The sequence below is a fragment of the Diadema antillarum genome, unplaced genomic scaffold (genome assembly GCF_040938485.1).
Source record: "Diadema antillarum isolate AM-2024a unplaced genomic scaffold, OU_Dant_1.0 seq00000903_RagTag, whole genome shotgun sequence".
Lineage (NCBI taxonomy): Eukaryota > Metazoa > Echinodermata > Echinoidea > Diadematoida > Diadematidae > Diadema > Diadema antillarum.
This window is the reverse complement of record NW_027271762.1, coordinates 499,319-520,189: the sequence shown is the minus strand read 5'-3', so window position 1 is coordinate 520,189 and position 20,871 is coordinate 499,319. Positions and strand designations below refer to the sequence as shown.

General features: G+C 35.5%; 1 protein-coding gene across 1 annotated transcript in view; it reads right to left on the bottom strand.

Moving 5' to 3' along the window:
- Window positions 1–9,225: 9,225 nt before the first annotated feature.
- The window catches only part of LOC139741098 (C2 domain-containing protein 2-like), a 95,102-nt gene continuing 83,456 nt past the window's right edge, over window positions 9,226–20,871 (bottom strand). Inside the window, exons 17-18 of the mRNA XM_071651687.1 lie at window positions 10,784–10,925; window positions 9,226–9,467 (exon numbers count right to left, since the gene is read on the bottom strand). Coding sequence (XP_071507788.1) covers window positions 10,798–10,925 — 128 coding nt within the window. The 3' untranslated portion in view covers window positions 9,226–9,467; window positions 10,784–10,797. The remainder of the gene's footprint in view (window positions 9,468–10,783; window positions 10,926–20,871) is intronic.

Sequence of the window (20,871 nt, the reverse complement as noted above, 5' to 3'; positions counted from 1 at the left end):
CGTCCTGTACAATCAACTATCATATTGACGAAATTTAGAATTTATTGACGATACTATCATAATGGTATACTCTTTACACCGACTGCAAATGCTATTAATAGTTTTTTCATTGAAGAACCCGATACCGCATCAGCATTCTGCTTATCTAATGATTAGTGAAAGTGTTTAATTGAGTTGTGTCTCCCTGTTGATAAGAAAATTTCCAATACCGGCGCTTTGGTGGTATATCCCATGCATTCGAACAGAACAATCGCACCGTTGGCGGTCTGGTACATAGAAGTAGTGCACAAACAGTTACTGTAAACGACAGGATACGACTTAAGCAATGTTGTTTCTCTACGAGATTTTCCCAGTCTGTTTTTCAACCATGTTACGCACCACTTTTTTTCTCTCTTTCTTTTCCGGGTAAGAGAAAAATAGTATTTTTCAATAGTTACCTAATTTCCCCACAGTTTCATAATTCTGAGTTTGTTTTGTTTTGTTTTTGTTTTGTTTTTATTTTTTGCTTTATACCGTATTCATTACCTACTTTTGTGTGAGATAATTGAAAATTATAGAGACTTTCTGAACATACTACACACATGATTGAACAGTGTGAGCGGTGATTGTATTCGTACAAGTTTTAGTTTATCCGTTAATATCTTCTGTTTTTACGCTCAAGTCCCCATTCTACCCCTAAATTTACGATGATTATATCATAAATGAATTTGATTAGTGCAATGTTCAAGTCATAGAGGCATACGCCTACAATGCTTGATCATGAAAATAGCTGCCGTGTAGGTAGGAAGTACACTTTCTGTGACAACTTATTTGGTATGTTTTTCTCATTTATATCATTCCGTTTATGAGACGTCCATCGTATCAGCAATGTATTAAACGCTGTCATTCTCATGTAATTTCACATAATAAATTGCTATGCTATGATCTTAAGGAGATATTGGACACAACCGAAAAAAAATATCAATAATTATGACAGGTATAAAAAGAATTAAAATCTATGTATGATTTTTACAATAAAAAACATTTCACCACCGAAGAAATGTCAGTAGGTAAACTATGTCACTGCTTGTTCTGTGATTGCAGTGAAATTGATCAAACAAAAATTATACACATAAAATACCCTGAATACTATTCCGAGGGTTTTATTCTCTTCTATTAGACTTCCTTACTTGACGTGATGTGTCATCTTTTGAAGTCTGCCGCATAGACCTACAGTAAACTTGCATCAATAAAGAATGAAACTGCCGGACATTATGTGAATTATGAACATAGCTGTGGTTGGCGTACTTTTAGTTTAAACCAGGATGCATTCATACGTATTTAAGTTCTGAGAACTGTGTTTCTCTTTCAGGTTAATTGGAGTTAGTGGGTTTAAGTTCATGCGTACATCGTCTATTATTGATGGGGTGGTCTCTAGCTTTATGACATAACAATTTCACAGTTTAAACAGTCAAAGTATATATACTATATATATATATATATATATATATATATATATATATATATATATATATCCTCTTTCATGACTTTGAATTCGAAATCAAAATCTCCTTTTATCAATTCGAGAATTCAATATTTGAGATTGAATCTGCAGAAAAAATAAAATTTCATGTGAATATTTTTCTTAAAAAACATTTATGTAGCGAGTGCAGTATTACTGAAAATTCATTTACCCTATTTGATGAACTTACAAAATGAAAATTACTCTCATCTATTTCGCACTCTTCATATATATAGGCCTACATATGTGACCGTGCACCTCAAAACGAACATAAAGTCGCACACACTGATTTTGCGTGAGGACTGAAAATAAGTGAAATGGTTCATTCTAGCCGAACTTGATTTTTTCATATTTTCTGAAAGAGCGGGTCTTCTTTTACATTATGCTAAAATTTGGTATCAGAAAACGGGCTGGAAAGTGTGTTTTTTTAGCAGTTTATCTCGAGTATTTTTGGTAGAATAGTGTGATTAGGTGTGTCTTAAGAATCCTTTTTTTCATTTCTGAAAACCTTGTCCACACTCTTCACTTTCAACTCTAATAACTTTTGAATGGATAGTGCTACTGCTTTGAAAGTTGGCATTAATTATGGACAGAATGTGTTAATGAGGCATGCTTAAATTCAGTTTAATCTGATAATCCCTTCATTGTTGTTACTCTGGTGGCCAGGTTTACTTCCTGTTTTTTGTCCCATTCATCGCACAGCCAGCACGGTTTGGTAAAGATTAGGCGCTTGAATAGACACTGTACTTCAGAGCCTCTTTTCTCAGTTCACACTTTTCCTGAGTTTGTGCTTTCTTTCCAATATTTAGATAGGTTAGGAGAGTCCATTTGATTTGAGTTATACATCATTTTAAAGCTTAAAGTCTGCTCTTTCAGAATATTATGGTCTTAACAAAAAATTCATGTCTGGCGACTTTTTGTTTCTTTTGAGGTGCAGGGTCACATAATATTGTATGTGATTGGAGATGCGTATTGATGTCCACACTTATTGTGTGATAATTCCTATATGTGGGCGAGACAAGCTTACTACAAATGGGAGCAGGTTTACTGTATATCTGTATATATATACTATGATATATATATATATATATATATATATATATATATATAATACAAATATATATATATATGCATATATGGTGGTGTTCATATTTCATTTACGCCATTTTTCTCAAAAACCCTCAGTGCTGAAAGCAATCATTCTTAACCATTAATTGCATAGCTTTTATTATGACCGACGTTTGAGAACCTGATTATATTTTTTTATGCAACTGTAGTGTATATCAAGCCTAGCTATATAATAATAATAATAATAATAATAATAATAATAATAATGATAATAATAATAATAATAATAATAATAATAATAATAATAATAATAATAATTGTATTTATATGCCACTTTATACGGGTGTTTCTAAGCGCACTGATGTTGTTTATACAAGAAAACTAGAAAACACAGTAACATCAGGACAATGCAAGACCAAAATAACAGTAAGATTATAAAAAAAAATGATTCTATAGGCCTACAAACTATTCTGCACTTTTTTCTGTTCATGACAAAACACACACAAGCAACAATGAAATATAAAAAGCAACAAACATATCGAAGAAAGAGTTGCACTCATTCGTCAAAGGATACCATGTGAACGCTCTGACAACGTGCTGCTTGTACCACGGAACACCTTGTAATGCGCGCTGGTGACAGATATTGCTCCTGCGACAATTGCTCCTGACCCGTCTTATTTTCTTTAAGGACCTAGGGTTAGGGTTAGGGTTGTAAGAGACTGATAGGGTTTTAGGTTTAGTTTGATATGAGGTTTAGGATTAGGGTTAGGGTCCCGTTGTGTTTGTGAGAAGAATTTATCTTTGGCTTAGAGCGCAGATATTTCATGGGAGCATTATTGTCGCAGGAGCAAATGTCATGGAGCAGTGGAAGTTTGTCTCCTGTTTTCACCCCCTTCATTCCACACTCACTCATCCACACACACACACACACACACACACACACACACACACACACACACACACACGTGCCATGCTGAGTTTTCTCAAGTTGAAAGACAACAACATGAAAGGCAAGAAGAGAAGAATACTTCACCTACAAAGAAAACACAATCAATTTATTCATTGGTTGTCTGGTTGTATACGACTATAGATCTCACTTGATTATTTATAGGGGTTTCAGTTTAACAATTTTCAGGGTTCTGTCAGAATATGAATTATGACATATTATGACAAGTGACAAAGTTAATCCCAATGACAAGTCGGGTAGGACACAAGAATTGCACTCCAGTTTAAAACATCACCTTCACATTATGAGGAAAAAAAAAACTATAACAAATAGGGGAAAATTCTCTCAGAGGTACCGTTACTAACAATCCATTATTCTAATGCCCTCACTGCTGAGTCTCACAAAGAAATTTAAAAATGTAGACACACACACACACACACACACACAAACACAAACACACATACATCAACACATCTATACACTTAAAAGGGAGACGCAATGATTAATAATTATCCTATAGCACATACACACATGAACGAGTCGTCTTTAAATTAAAATGATCATACAGAATTGAAGGTGTGTTCTCACAATGTACAGTCTCAGTGGAGCTTCGTTGAATGGTGAAAGTGAAGAATTGGTGTACACGTACATTAACTTGTAAAACGGTTGCTTCACGACAAAGACATTGAATCGAACTGCAGTCATTCAAGATGACAGTGTCCAAGCGTCCAAAAACAAGTAAACAAAAATGAATAAATAAATAATGCATTTTTGTACAGAACTAAGTCAATTTTGATGAATCAGAAACCCTTCCTTTCCAAAAATGACTTTTAATTTTGTCATACAGTACTGATTTTGGACCCAAGCACAATACAGAACCAGTGATATTTCTTAAATCATGAATTTATCAACATTTGATGAATTTCATCTAAAAATTGTTGTGTTTTATATAGGATGAAACATTTCTGAATTGGGCAGGATTGGGAAAAAAACAAGTAAGTTCAAGTATCTCATTTATGAGAGTGAGTGAGAGAAGTTAAAAATACCAATATGTATAGTACTACTGAAAAAAAAAATGATTTTACCTTTGACATCTTGCCACAACTTTTTAGTTTTTTATCGGTTTTTTTTCTTAAGAGGAAACTGTCCCTTTACAAATATACAGCTGTAGTATCTCCAAATAAAAGCAAGCAAACAAACAAACAAACTGAGAACCAGGAAAACAAAGTAAATCATCACATCAACTGTATTCCAATGTGTGTGCTTTTATGGAAGCCGTCCCATACCTCCCTATTAATTTTGCACTGCTCAGTTTTATCTTTCTTGACACCTTCAGTCAGCATCTAGCAACCCATGTATCCCACGTTTAATGCATCAGTGTCAACATGTGAGGACAGCTGATGTGGTCTAATCTTATTTTGGCAATAAACTTGGCTTTATTACCCTTGTAGTGAGCACCACTTTGACCCCCAATAAAGCATTTATTAGGGGGTAGCACATTACATGACATTAAATGAAGCATGACAAAATGTATATGAAGAGTTTGTTTGCAAAAACCGATAATTCCATATTTGCCAAATGGAGATATTTGATTAAAGGTCAAGAAAAATAAAGAGAATAATAAGAAAATTTTTGCTTCTTTTGACCATAACTTCAAAAATGTACCTTTATATGTAGTGACCAATGTATCATTTAAAAGGTATAATTTTGTACTTTATGACAGAGACCGTATTTCAAAATCTTCAAAAATGGACTTATCGGTTTTTGCGAACAAACTCTTCATATCCTAAATGAGAAGAAAAATAAAGGGACAGATTTGGGAAAATCAGAATATCCTATCCTGGCCAAACAAAAGTGGAAATATACACAGTGTATACACAGTGTATACACAGTGTATCTTTGCTTTCTGTTACTACTTGGACAAACCACAACACCACTGCACAAAACAACAATATGACAAATGTAATCATTTTCAACTATACTATTCTATTTCGGGCAGTACTCTTTTTTTTTCATACTATCTTTTCTAAGACAAATGAAAAGAAATTGAAATGTTCTTCTCCTTTTCTTTCAATTACCAAAACAGATGGAATAAATCATTTACTTTATTAAATGAATATCATCACTATCTTGTCTATTTATCAATTTTAAACATGTTCAATATATTCCCAAAATGTCATTTAAACAATACCATAGAACTTTGGATAAGTCTTCCATGCCAATCTGTTATACAGTCTTGATTTTTCACATGTCTTCCAATTTTTAGTATGCAAACACCAAAAATTGGCCAGACATAATAGCCCTCTTGTAGCTTTTAATTTCATATTTACTTTTTTTGTGTGTCAATTTATTGCCAAATATTCAAGTTTGAAATAAATGGTTTATACCATTTGTACTGAGTGGACATCATTATTTTTCTATGTCAACTAACATCATCTTGGAGTGAAAAATGTTCAATTTTTTTCGCAATCAAATTCATTTACCGGTAGAAAATTTTATTTGGCCTTTTAACAAACACTGCTAGAGTGAATTTATTTTCCTTTTTTTTTTCAAATCAACTACTCTTACACATAAAACAACTGTGAAAGTAAATACATCTTTCTATACATACACCCAAATATGTATTTCTACATTATTACTCAGCATAATACTTCACAAACATGATACATCAAATCCATGAGCCTACACTCTAGAATTGCACAAACTGCAGTGATAAAGTCAAACATACACACTGAGTTTAAACCCAAACATGCTAAATTCATCAAGTGCTGAACCATTTTGCTTTGGCCAGTATGCACTGGTTCATCTTTTCATAGGATGATAAGATATAGCATTCATCCAAATGAATACAAGTGTAAAAACTGTTCTCTGTTGATTTCATTTCTTCAGAGGACACAGAAATATGTACAATGATGTCACATGTACACTTGTGTTGTAGGAGGGAATAGATTTAGCATATTTGGGGACTTAACTCTTTTAAGTACACAAAAAGGAAATGAAAAAAATGACATCAATGTGTCATGACACATTCTCAAGTTATGCTTTCAGCATCATTGCTGACTCTTCTTCAACTTGAAATTATTCCATCAAAATGTGTATAAGATTAATATCAGAAGGCACTGTTTCTTTAACAGTAGAAAACTTCAGCGGCATTTGTACAAATACATACAATCATCTGAACACACTGAGAAGAACAAAGAAGAAGAAGAGGAAACAAGAAAATGCTGCAAATCTAACTTTTAAAATAAATAGATTCTCATCACTTCCCATCCCCTCCCCCCATATATAGATTTTAAAAAAATAATAAATGTGAGACATTGAATGTGGCAGGTATTTAACTCTGGGAAGAGATAGAAACAAACTAAGGATGGCTGTACTTTTAAAGCTGGGTGCGCTACATATGGTGAGTGTCATAACCTAACACACACAAACACACAAAAATAACCCCATAAGATACACCACTACCCACCAATCAGCACCGCATATCTTTTTGTTAAATGTAAAGAATCTCCACATTTCTTACCAGTGATGTACAGCTTACTGGATAAAATTATTACACTGAATCAATAATCCCTACACGCTGAGCATTTCAATGAAATAAACTGCAAACCCTTGTCCGAATCATGAGCAATATCTATATGACATGAGTTGGTGCCAAAAATATTTACACTGACTATAATAAATACCTGTACATGTCAAACATCAACACCATCCACAAAAGCAAGCATGAATGAAATTTGAGAATAGTGCCACAAAATATAGTCCTTTAGACCGCAATCAAAACTAAAGAAAATCATAATCATCTCTTTTTAATAGACTGTGTGATACAAAAAGGTACAAAAACATTCACTTTTGCAAAAAGGGAGGCATTTGAGTGAAGAACGAAATAGAGGAGTTACAGATTTGCAGGCACCTAGTATACATCTGAGTAGTTATTTGTTCTTTTGTGACAGAGGTTTGGTTGTAACTAGGTGAATATCCAATTCACCTATAGACATGTTTAATCTGTTAAAGATATTTTCCTGAAAAATTCATACTAAATGAAATTATCTCCCCCATGCATTCACACTATTTTCGTTTTGTTTTGTTTTTCATGTTATTGGGATTTGGATGCAAGGAAATGTTGTTTGATTATCAATTCAAACATTTACTTTGTTCTTTGCCCATTTTCACTGAGATTCCTTGTTAAGGAAGAGAAAACTAGCCATGTACCAAACTGTTGGCTGGTCCAATTCTTGCTCAGATAAGGGTTATTGGTACAGTACACTCTTTTTATCAATGCTCATTGGTTGATATGAACACAAAAATTGAACACAGATTCATGCAAGCATTTCGTTTTTTTTACAACGTACATATTTTACAAAGAATTTGGAGCGGAACAACAACACGACCCATAATGCATCTGTCCCTTGTGTTTAATTTCCTCCTTGCAGCTGAGGTCTTGTGTGCATTGGCCAATTACTTCGAGGCACAAAATTCTTCCTCAAGCCCTGTGTAACATTTTGCAAAATATAAGGCATTTTAGTGACTTTTGCTTGATTTTTTAAGTTTCATTTGCAACTTTGAAGCTTTTGTGTTATTGATAAAAATGAATGCATTATGACTGCTGTTATGGCTACCACAAATATAGTATACCATGCCCCTTGAATTGACAGAAATATAATTATACAGAGGATGAATTTGAACGAGAAACCCAGTTGGTTGTTATGGTGGTGTTCAATGCACCCAGCATGATGAAATGGTTTGTTCTTTTGCAGTCAATACCTAGAATTTTCAATGAGTGAATTTCAAAACTCATGCAGCATACATGCAATGGGGGATCTAAGTAGGTTGGTCCCCACCTTGACTTTAAGGTGAAGCCTGAATTGAGACTAATCCCAAGGATCTCTCTTCCAGGCCTTGCTGGGAGAGAACAGACGAAGCCCGCCCTCAGCCGCCCGCTGTTTGCAAGTTGCAAGCTCTCCCCATAATTTTCCATACATTAACCACAGGAGGTCTATCAGCAAAGGGTAACTCCCATCACAACTAAACCCAATCAACCACCATATGATATGTGACTACGCCAGGCATGTATCTCAAATATGAATACAATTCTGCTATTGTGTCACATTCTGTCTGTGAACCCTGCCATCACCACATAGCCTGATAAAGCCAACAAACACTGAATGTCCGAATTTGAGTATTGTCATATATCCTCTACACTCTGACCTTTATTAGTTCTTGTGATTTGCAAAATTTATATATTCTCCAAACCTCCCACAGAATGAAAATAAAACTGGCGACCAGATAAGCATTACTCTAAAACAATTTTAGATGTAGTTTAGATGTTTAGATGCAGTCAGTTATTCGGGAGATGGTGCGTTGACACAAATTGGGTCAATTTCTGTCAATGCACAAGCCAGACTGGTAACTTGCTTCATATCATGCCATCATTTTCTAACAATTGTACTGTCAAAACCCTCTTTTAGACTTTGAAATTTGACCAGGAGGTAGTCTAAACATTAAACATTACATTCCCCCCCCCCTTATATATTTTCCATATACTTTTTTTAAAACCGCATTTCCATCATGTTTGTGACTTTATAAGGCTGATGTGGTGAGTGGTCACACATCTCATCATGATCAGCCGGTTGTCTGATGGACAAGGCTCCTTCACGACGGGGTGAACAAACTTCCACAATTGCCACTTTTCATCCACCCAGGAATCTGACTCGACAAATGCAAGGCACACACCTCCCCCGTGTCCTCTCTCAAATATCTGATCTGCGTATCTGTCATGAATTCTTCTGCTTTTTGCTTCTCCAATCCTGTCTCCAGTTCTCCAGCTAGTCTACCGCTCCACATCAATGGCAGGGGTCAAGGTTCAAAGTGCAATATGTAAATTTCAGATCTACGACCTCTGCCTACACCGGGGTCAAACTCCAAACTGCAGCATCCGCATGGATGAATACTCTGCAAGACAAAATAGCAATAAAGTATTAACCCATTGAGGATGGGCTGATTTTGCTACAACATGCATTTCCTATAGACACTTGCCCGAGTATACTTGGGGCTCGTCTTTAACAGCTTAATATGAATATGCTTGATATTTAACTTAATAACCGCATTACATTCAGCTACAAAATCTTGGAAGGAATCCTCATTATCACTAAATAAACTTTGTAACACGCACATATAAGAGGTATCTGTTTCATATTATTCACTGGACTCCTACATTTGTTTCTCCACGATTACAGTAAATGATATTCTGAAGATTGTCCTACATTGTATTTCAGTTAAGGTCAGAGTAAAGAGCAAATTAGCACGGTACTGTATACGCCAAATATTTCGCGAGGCTTCTATTTTCGCGAATTTCGCAAGTCAGGTGCTATTCGTGAAATTAACTCTTTATGTGCCACGTTCGCACGCCCGACGCAGTCGACGGCGTGACAACTTCGCATATTCTGCTCAAACGCACAAACCACCCAAAACCGATCGATAAATTGCCGAATGCCACAGAACAATGAAATGGTTTCTTGTGATTCTGTTCCTCTCATATTTAGCTTGCATTTTATGTGATAAATGACTAGCCATCAGTGTTCCCTGCTGGATTTGCGTGTAAATTCTACGTTTCTGCCACTGTTTTGTGTGCAAAGTCAGGCTTTTACAGGTAATGTACCTACTGGTCATTTGAAAGAAAATATATGATAGATTTGACATGCAATTTACATCAAAGCAAAGATTGGCATTTTCTCTACAACTTTGCGCACTACATGTCCAGCTCAACAGAAAATGTCAAAAGCTACATAGATTTGATAAACAAAATGTTTTCTCAAAGTATGACTACCTTGGTGTCTCAAAATAATGTGGCACTCAGGGGGTTTCTTCCATGGCACATAAAGAGTTAAAGACACGCGCAAATATTGACTCTGATCCCCATGTGGATGTGACGTACGCTTGTACTGGTACATTATCTCCGTTCAGTACAGGACACTACGATCACAAATTTAACCATTCGCGATATCTTCGGGAATTCCCGGTTCGCGAAAATTTCGACTCGCCAAATATATGGCGTATACAGTAGATGGACATGTTTTATGAATTTGATATTCATTTAACATTAAATTCATCTAAATCATTTAAAAGTGTAGCAAAATAGGATAACTTTTGAACTACATTACAATATGTAGATATAGTTTCTGCACTGAACAAATAATTGACTAATAATGCTACTATTATCATTATTAAGTGAATTACCTGTCTGGCTTCAAAAAGTTTCATGACTGTACCTTGACGGTCACTGTCACACCGTAGACATTGGTAGAGTCTTCTCCATGCTCACTGGACGACTGCTGGACGCTGACACATCACTCTCCGTATCGTCTGCTGAGGGTCTCCGAAGCTCGTACTCACTGTATATCCCAATGTCCCCTGAGATCATGAGCCAAGCAGAGAAGAGATCAAGATTATGCATCTACACATTCTCTATACACAACCAGCAGGACCCCCCCCCCCCATGATAACTTTAGCTATGCACATTTTGCCAACTATCACACCAGAATGATTCAGTGACTCCAATCACATACACAAAAGAATTCAAGAGATTTGAATTAAAAATGAACCAATGTCTGTATGATGCCCACATCGCAAATATTTTTATCACAAATCATTTACGCAACATAGCTTTAGGCATACTGCTGGTTTGAAAACTCTTTTACACCTTGGAACACATCAATTTGTGCTAGTACAAATGCTTGATGAGCAAATGACACCAGCTTTAAAAGTGGGCAAACATCTAGTTCGTGAATTTCAAAATTTGCAATATTCTAAACTCTGAGCTTGCTTCAGGTCAAAATTCAATATTAACATGTCGCTTGGAAAAAAAGAAGTAGATGTTAACCCGTTGAGGATGGGTTGATTTTGTTTCGACACGCGTTTTCCAAAGACATCTGCCTGAGTACACTGGGGACTAGTCTCCAATGGGTTAATTAAAGAGATCATTTTCATAACCTTTTGTACACCAATATGTCCACACAACAACTTGATTTTACGTAAATATTACACCTTTTATTTCTTACCCATATTCACATATTTCACTTTATCTAATTCAGTATTGTAGTCGGTGACTTTATCAGAGGCAGAATACACATGTTGTACATGTATATATGCACTTATAGATGGCTGCATATTCTAACAGGAGAGTAGGTAAGTTGTGCGAATCCAAATTAAATTTTAACAATTGTGATTTAAACAAGGTCACTGTGCAGATATACAATACGGCTGGACTGTTGACAGATTTCAATTGAATTCAATGTGACAGCATAGAGATACATGCGACACATTCAACTTTGCCGTCACTAGAAACCAAACACTCTTGAATGCTATAGCCACATGATGAGAACATCAAATTTCCTGCAAAGGTGGGGCTGGGGCGGAGCTGTATTTCCTTTCCACCTCTTTTTTTTTTTATATTGATTGCAGGATTAACATGCAAAAACATTCATACAAAAGTGTGCCCTCAGCTTTACGGAATAATCCACATCATTCACAAGGTGCATTGAGCAAGGTGTTTTAATTCTTGATTAAAAAGAAAAATTGAAAGCAAATTTGAACAGAGTATCACTATATTACATGTAGACCTGTTTGGTTTTCATGTTGTTTTATGTGAAATTCTCTATAAAGCAATAACTAGGGGGCTTCAAGCATTCCTAAAAACAGTTAATTCATGTACTGTCCAATTCATGCACCTGACTCCTTTTATAACTCATTGAATCATCTCTTCCCAACATACATGCACGTTAAAATTGTTGCCGATGCTTTTTCAACACAATAGGTCTATAGCTTTACTAGGTTTTAAGAACTGAAACTTATGTCATCCATAAGTGAGAGAGCTTCCAAAATCCAAAGAAAAGATTACCTAATCCCTTCTGGCTTATGCACAATGAGTCTAGTGCATTGGTATGTCAGTGCATTTAAAATCAGCTACACGTACTGAAGTCCCTCAGTTATGGCTGAAATAGACATTAACATAAAAGACAGTGCCAAAACCAAAAAGGCCTATAGTTACAGCTTGCAACTGTTAAGATTAGCAAAGTTACCACCATACATGACCATCAAAATCATGAGAAAAAAAGATACCCTAAATAATGAAAATTAAATGAAGTGCCATTTTCTTCAATAGTAAATAAGTTCACATGCATAATTGACCAATAGCATCACTATGTGATATCTGAACTTTCCAATTTTTCGTCTGATTCAACGAAACTTTCACAATCCGTTTGTTGAACTCTTGCAGAGTCCATGTGTTGACAGAATACAGTTTTAAAATGTTTTCTGAAGACTTCTGTAAAGCAGTGTGCAAATTTGAAATAAGTCAACAATGAAACACTTCACAGAGGCCAGCTGTGACACAAGCACTTCAATAAAACATGCATTACCACCACCCAAAAAACAAAAACAAAAACAAAAAACATTCAACACATCAGTGATCTTATCCAAAGAAGTAAAGTTTTCTCTCAATTCAATAGACTGGTGCACTTTTTTAGTAGTGCCTTGAACTTTGGTCATGTGAATCTTCATTGAAAAAAAAAAATAGAGGAAGTTTTACATAGTTGTTCAGCCTTTGATACACAGAACCCAGAAGAGACAGAACAAAAAAATGCCTGCATACTATACCTTTATTAATGTTCAAAAACCTCAAATATATAGTAAAGCGCCTGTTCCCTCTATGCATATTTCTTTCCAGATATAGTAAGGGATGTGAAGGCACTTTAATACATACTGTACATCCTAACTGCAATACAAAAGTAGAGCTGTAATTGATTAGTGGTGACATCCACATCCCAAGACCAAAAAGGAAAAAAATGAAAAGAATTACAAACAAAAATACTATAACATACAAAAGAAAGAAAAGCCACATACACATTGACATAATATCTACAGGATTGTCAAAACTCGCAAAGTTTAAGCATGGAGGAAGAAAGTAGAGATATAACATTATCACCACCGAAAATGAAAAAGATTTTAAAAAAATAAGCTCATGTCGTGTGATTGTCAAGTAGTGCATTGCCCAACGCAACTAAAGTCACTTTGTGCAACAAGTTAACTGGCACTAACTACAGTGGTCAAGAACATACATGGAAGATACGTGTATGTGGAAGCATGAGTGGGGGCATAGAGAGACTGGTAAAGATGCTGTTACCTGAATGTGTACGTCCATCGTTGATACAGTCTTCATGCACAGGACAGTCATGGGGGGTAAGCCACACAAGGAGGAAGAAGGGAACACCACTCAAAAACATCAGTTGCAAAAAGGCTTGAGGGCCTGGACACTATGGGGGTATTAACCCGTTGAGGACGGACTGATTTTGCTACAACACACATTTCCCATAGACACCTGCCCGAGTATACTCGGGACTCGTCCTCAACGGGTTAAGGGTACACAGAGACAGGTGGCACTCTGGTGGCATGGTGTTGCCATGGTGACGAATGGGATGATAGTGCCACAGAGGGTGGAGTGGACTCACTGGTAGGAGGTTGGAAGGGGGAGGGGCTGGTAGGAGGGTAATTTTACTGGTAGGAGACATGGGTTACTGGTTTAAGACTGGAGACATTCATGTTGGATACCAGGGTAACATATGGGGGGAGGGGGCCAGTGGTAGACATTAAGAGGTTTAAGATTGGTATACTGTATAATATTAAGCTGTTATTTTCGTGTATAGATATTTTTGTGAATGAGGAGGTCATTTTGGCAAAATGTTGTTTTCGCGAATTGACACTGACACCAACTTAAATGCCCTATTACCCTAGTGCCTGGTAACATTTTCACATGTTGTCAAATTCGTGGTCCAACAAACTGTGATTCACGAAATTCACGAAAATTAAACCCTCATGAAAATAACAACTTATACAGTAGTTGGCTGCAAAGCGGAATGACGGGAAGGAGGATAGGGCTATTGGTGGGAGGCTGGGGTAACATGTATGGGGGGTCGGGTTGAACTGGTAGAAGTTGAAGGAGGAACAAAGGGTGAGGAGCCAATGCAATGGAATGTTAGTAGGTCCAAGAGGTACAAGGGTGTAAAGAAGTTCAGCATATAATTACAATAGGAATGGATAGACGATGAGAAGGGAGGGATACACATAACAATGCACTCATCAAAGAGGGCATAGAATGAGTTAATGATGGAGGAGGGGATGCAGTTATCTGGTAGGATGCAGTCATCCATGAAAAATTCAGCAACGAGGGCTTTAGTAAACATGAATGGGGTACAACAAGCATGTAAAAATTTGATGAACAAAAAATTAATGGTATAGACACATAAAAGGTTTTAAAACAAACACAAAATTAAGGCGATGACATAATATGTTTGATGGCAGTGATCATGGGGCAGTTACAACAAACAAGAGTTTAGTCAAGATAAAGTATTGGAAGCAATGATACAGGAGACTGTACAAACCGGATTACATCAATTAGGGATGACACAGAAATGATAAGGAAGGACAGCAACAACAACAACAACAATGACAATAACAAAGCTATCACATATTGTTATGGCATGGGAAGGAGTAATGATTTTTATAATGAGCAACAATCAATGAACAAAAAAACCCTAAAAGATTTAAAAACCAAATGAAATTGCAGGAGTAAAAACAGTAGAGGAATGGACAAAATGAGCACGGAGACATGCACATACAAACAGTGGCCATGATGGGCCATCTCAGCAAATGTTGTTCGGGGACAAAATAGTGAGTTCAGTACGTGACCACACACTAAATGCATTCGTTCTGTGCATATTATGAATGGTGCGAATGCATCCAATGTTTACGTGTTGATGTCACTGTTGGCCATAATTCCCAATATGTTAATTCAGTATTACAAAGATTTTTTTTTTTCATTTTCTGTAAATTGTATTTCACTCTGCCTTGGATTAGGAATCATGTAATACCCATGAAGTCCACATTTGGAACAAAATGAGCTGATTAAAATTGCAAAACTCATTGAACATTGTGTATGTACAGAAACAATACCCTGGTATTCTTACATCTAAACTGTTTCAAAGTGTTATAAATGGTTTAACAGAAATGGGTCAGAAGGAGTTACTGCAAACTTTCATTCTCCTTCAAAAAAAAAAAGGCATGTTTATACTGATACTAAACCTCAAACATCATGAATGTGAGACATTGTATGCACATACACACTTACATATATACAAACAAACATACAACCACACAAACAAATAGAAAAGAGCTTGACAAAATCATGTTTCTGTATGTACTATTTTTATTCTCTATTCAGTGCAGTCTCTGCACTGTTTTGCACATGTCTCAAAATATCAAAGGAAATACCAAAGTATCATATAAAGTTCAGTTAACCATCCCAGAGTAGGATGAAACATGATAAAGGCAGGATAGTCGACTGCCCTTCAACTATTGGCATCAACCCTTTCTTAAGATATTATTGAAATCATATCTCATATATAATTTTATCAATTTAGAATTGACTCATATACAATAAAAAAGAAAATATGTGCTTTAAGCAGACAGGGTCCAAAAAAGGGTGAAAAGTCAGCAAATCTTGGGATATTTTGTGTTGAGCATTGTACTTTGAAAGCCTTCTCAAGTCATGTAAATTATTACAAAAAGGTGGATACAGATTTTAAAAAATAGATATTACAGCAGAAAAAAAAAACCAGTAAGCACAGAACAAGGCAGAATTTAACCCTGAATATATCTTTTTCTTTTTTGGTGGTTATCCAGGTTTTAATATATTTCTTTCTTTCTTTCTCTTCACTTTCTATAATCATATTTTTCTTTGTGTGCATGTGTGTTTGCTTTCTTTCTTAAGAAAGTAGATTTAAGTTATCCAGTAAATTTAAGCTATCCAGTAAATTTAAGTTATGAAGAATGAAAATATTTCATTGTTTGTACATGAAAACATTTTTATCATGGTCACATTTCTATCCAGTGAAATGATGACTTGAATGCATTAGGCAAATGAGCACCTATATGGTCTTGATCTCCTCTAGTCTTTTGATTCAGATTTTAACTTGTTGTGAGATAATTTGAAACCACTTACAATGGAACAGTATATAAAACAGTATAGTCCTAATAGAATAAGAGATCCACATTTTATTATGACCATTCTGTTTTGCTTTGTTATTGAATACTTCAAATAAACTGTCAATTTCTCACTCAATTTTATGGTCTTTAACTCATTAAAAACTAGTCCTTAGTATTCTCAGGCTGGGGTGAATGGGAAATGTGTGTTACAGTGAAATATAACATTTTATACAGTAATAGTGGTTTCTAATCATCTCACAGAAAGTTAAAACCTGAATCCCCAACTCAACCAAAACTATACCAGCCCTTTCAGCACTACTGCTTTGAAGCTCCAAAGCAGTTTTCCTTTTCCCCCAAATAAATATTAAGTGACTATGAAGATAAATAGATGATTAATAAAATGAAATTAATAAATAAGTTAGCGTCACTACATTTAGAACATTGTGGTGATTCGGTTTCAAAAACTGTTGAATTTGCTGACAAGGTTTTTTGATATTAAAATGCATGAAAAATCACGACCCCACAGCATAGTTTTGAGAATTATGCTCTTCCTTTTACAAGATCTATAAACAAATATAATCACTGTGCTGATAGACTGTTAACTTGATTATTTAATTTAACATTTGTTTATTCTTTGGGAAACATTAATCACATTACATTCAGTCACTTCAACTTTTTGTCTTTGTTTTTAAAGAATTTAGTATTCATTTCCAATTTTCTTTTTTTTTTTCATAGCTCCATATTTACACAAATTGGCAACTCTTAACATCGACAGTCACGTAGCTCAGATTTTCTTGACCAAAAATGTTGTCAAACATTACTTTTAATGTTATTCAAGAGAAATAAGTAAATTCTTGCTCAGGAGTTAATGAAACCAATTATAATTTCATAGTAAAGCAATAAAAATATCCCTACATTCCTATGATCCACATTTTGACTTCTTTCTTTAGACACGTTAAAGAAAAGCCAGCATTCTGCAACTTGAAAGAAAACTACTGCAAAAGTGGAAATTTTTGCGAGAGTGATTTTTTATGCATATTCTGGTAAAATATGAATTCCACGTTTCTAATTCTGCAGATTCAAAATACAGAATAGTATACCATAGGAGGGGCAAAAAAATGTATGTTTTTAGTTTTTGCACTAGTTTTATGTCACAGGAAGTGCACAAAAATTTCCACACAGCAAAAAATTCCACTTTCAGAGTATAACCCAACTGTAAAATTCACCTAGCAAAGAAAAGAAGTGCAGTAAAGTCTTAAAGAAATGTGCACAAATTGATCTACATCCACGGCACAGTGCTTGGCTATGGTATAGAAAGCACACTCAGCTGATCTTACTACCATTCTTGACAGAAAAGAAGAGAAAAAGTCTTGCAAAAGTATAGCATTGGAGAGAAACAGGCAAAATTTGTCTTACACCGAAATACATTGAAAGACTTCTCTGTGAGCATTATGTCTGAAGCTTTTCAAACAATGTCATGGGAAATCATGCCATCAAAAATTTTTCATCCCCATGCTAAAAGTTTTGATTGGATTGCCCTTGGGTATACCCTGTAACGAAGAGCAGTGTTCAGCCTAAGATTAGGGCTTTTTACACCTTTGAATAGTAGATGTACATTTTAAGAAGTGAATATCACAGATCCAACAAACCATTATGTAATGGATTATTGTAGAGATGTTTTGCTTTCACAGTAATCTACATTGATATCAACTTCCAGGGCTAAAGCTAATCTGTGCTAAGGGTTTCTTTATATTGCTAATAGTGCTTGTGAAGTTTCCAGATTCTCTTTTTATCATCGTTTTCATTTTCTAATGCAATGGAGCACTAGAGGCATATCTTTATTGATTAATCATTTATTTGTTCAGCATTATTATTCCCCCTTAACCAGTTAATAGCACTTCTGAACTTCCCACAATCATAAATATATTACATGCAAAGAAGCAGAAGCTACAATGAATACTAGAACTTGTGATAACCTAATTCATCTTTGCAAGAGTATCACTGTTGTAGAAAAAAAAAACCCACTTTTTCAAAGTGAGTATTTCATTAAATTTGTAAATCACATCTTAAATAAACTTTGCACTTGACTGTTACTCAAACAGGAATTACAAATTGAAAGATTTACAAACTGTACATTCATCACCTAAAATACATTCTATTTGCACATTTCTTTGTATCTGTTTTCTCACTATCCCACCCTCAGTCAAAGAGAGTATCCTATCATATATGACGGACATACTTTCCTCCTATACCTGTCTCTTGGTAAAGAAGAAACGATGACAAATTTGTGGGGATATACCAATAACCTGCTCATTTTCATTCTGTAACATTTCAATTAAGCTACAGATATAAAGTAATAAATAAAGCAAGACCAGCTTGACTGTATAATAACAAACAATGCTTTACATTTCATTTCGTTTCGGGGTGGCAAAGTATGACACTGCGTATCTGGTACTAAATATGGACCTTCTCCTTCTCTGAGTATACACAAATTCCATCAAACTTGACCCGACTTCATTCAAATCAATGATTTCTCCCCAGATGAGGGATCACTGTTTGCGACTTTTTGACGTAGTTTAGTACAGTAAACGCAGAAATTTTCGCGGTGCATTAATTTTCACATATTTCGCGCTACTTCTGGCTAGCGCAAATTCTGAAACCCCTGAAAATATCTTCACAATTTCCTCTGCACATTTTGAATGGGTTGACAATTGCACAGCATGAATTCCAGAACTCGTGAAAATGGTTTTGAGTCGCACAGCGCGAAAAATTAATCACGCAAAAATATCAACGTTTACAGTATTTAACCTCGGTCTGCTATACTTTGTTCGCTAACTGCACGCACGCAGGAGTACTTTCTTCATCACTATGCACAGACATCCGAACACTATTTTGTCAATGAGTAGAGATTACCTAATCCCCTCTAATCCCTGTACTCTCCCCTGTTCTCTCACCATGGCCTTCCCGTTGGACTGAGGCACATTGCAACACCTGAGTGGACATGTTTAAATTAATAGTCTACAACTACAAAGTTAAAGGGATCGTGTAGTTTTGGTTGAGACCTAATTTCAGGTTTTTAACATTTTTTTGGTGAGATAATGAGAAACCTCTAGAAATATGAAAGAGAAATGTAATTCTATGAGGAATTCAACGTTTATTTGATGAAAATTGGTTTTGAAATGGCTGAGATATCCAAAAAAGAGCGATTCTAATAAGTGTGGGACCCACACTTTATTACGATCACTTTGTTTTACTTTGTTTTTGGATGTTTCAGTCATTCCAAACTTGATTTTCATCAAATAAACTTTGAATTCCTCTTAAAATGGTATATTCTGTACTATACCATAAGTGTTTTCTTAGTATCTCGCAAAAATTCAAAAGCTCAATTCTCATCTCCACCAATACTGTACCATCCCTTTAAGTTTGGAACAATTACTCAAATGCTCATGAAATGATTTGGCAAGTTAAGCTGAACGCCCTGACAGTAGTGACACCATAAGGTTTAATACCCTGCAAAGGAAGTTTGGCTGGTCACATTTCCATCTTCCTTATCTTTAAAGTTTTGCTTGAATAAGGCATTTGACAGACAAAGAACATTCATCAACATTCAGTTTAAACTAAACAGAAGTTCAACTGAATGAAACATAAGTGCACTGTAAACAGGATACATTCCCCTAATAAAACACAAGTGGATCATTTTCAAGTCACACTAGCTACATCAGTTTCCTAACTTCCAATAATGATTGAGCAATAACTGTCATTACAGCTACGTTGTGGCATCAAATTTTAGCTATGATTGAATATTGTACTAAAGTCTCTAGAGTTGCCAGGCAAAAAGAGGTAAACTATCTAAAAATAGACATTCATTACCCATGTGTTGCTATTCCTTTTACATTGAAGAGTGTCCATGTCTGTCCAGAAAGACTAACTGGTGTGAAGAAGAAGTCTTCACATTAAGATATACGATCAACTGCAGACTGCTCTAGCTAGCTGGAGTGAAATAGAGCTAGTCTTCAGAGACAGGTGTTTGCTACATTTTGTAAATCATGATTGTCTGAATTCTAGTCTTCGCACCAGCCACAGAGTCCCAACAGGAAATGAAAGGACGTGTTTGAGGGCTCTCGTAAAACCTACTGTACCGTACCATACCATACCATACTGTACCGTACCGTACCGTACCCGTGCCAAAGGTACACTCGAATGCTGCCACAGCGTACCGTACTGTCTCATGCCAAAAGTGGACCACTATCCAATGCGCTTCAAAAGTGATTGTATCATACTATCATACTGCACCAGAGAACGCTTGAATGCAATGTGG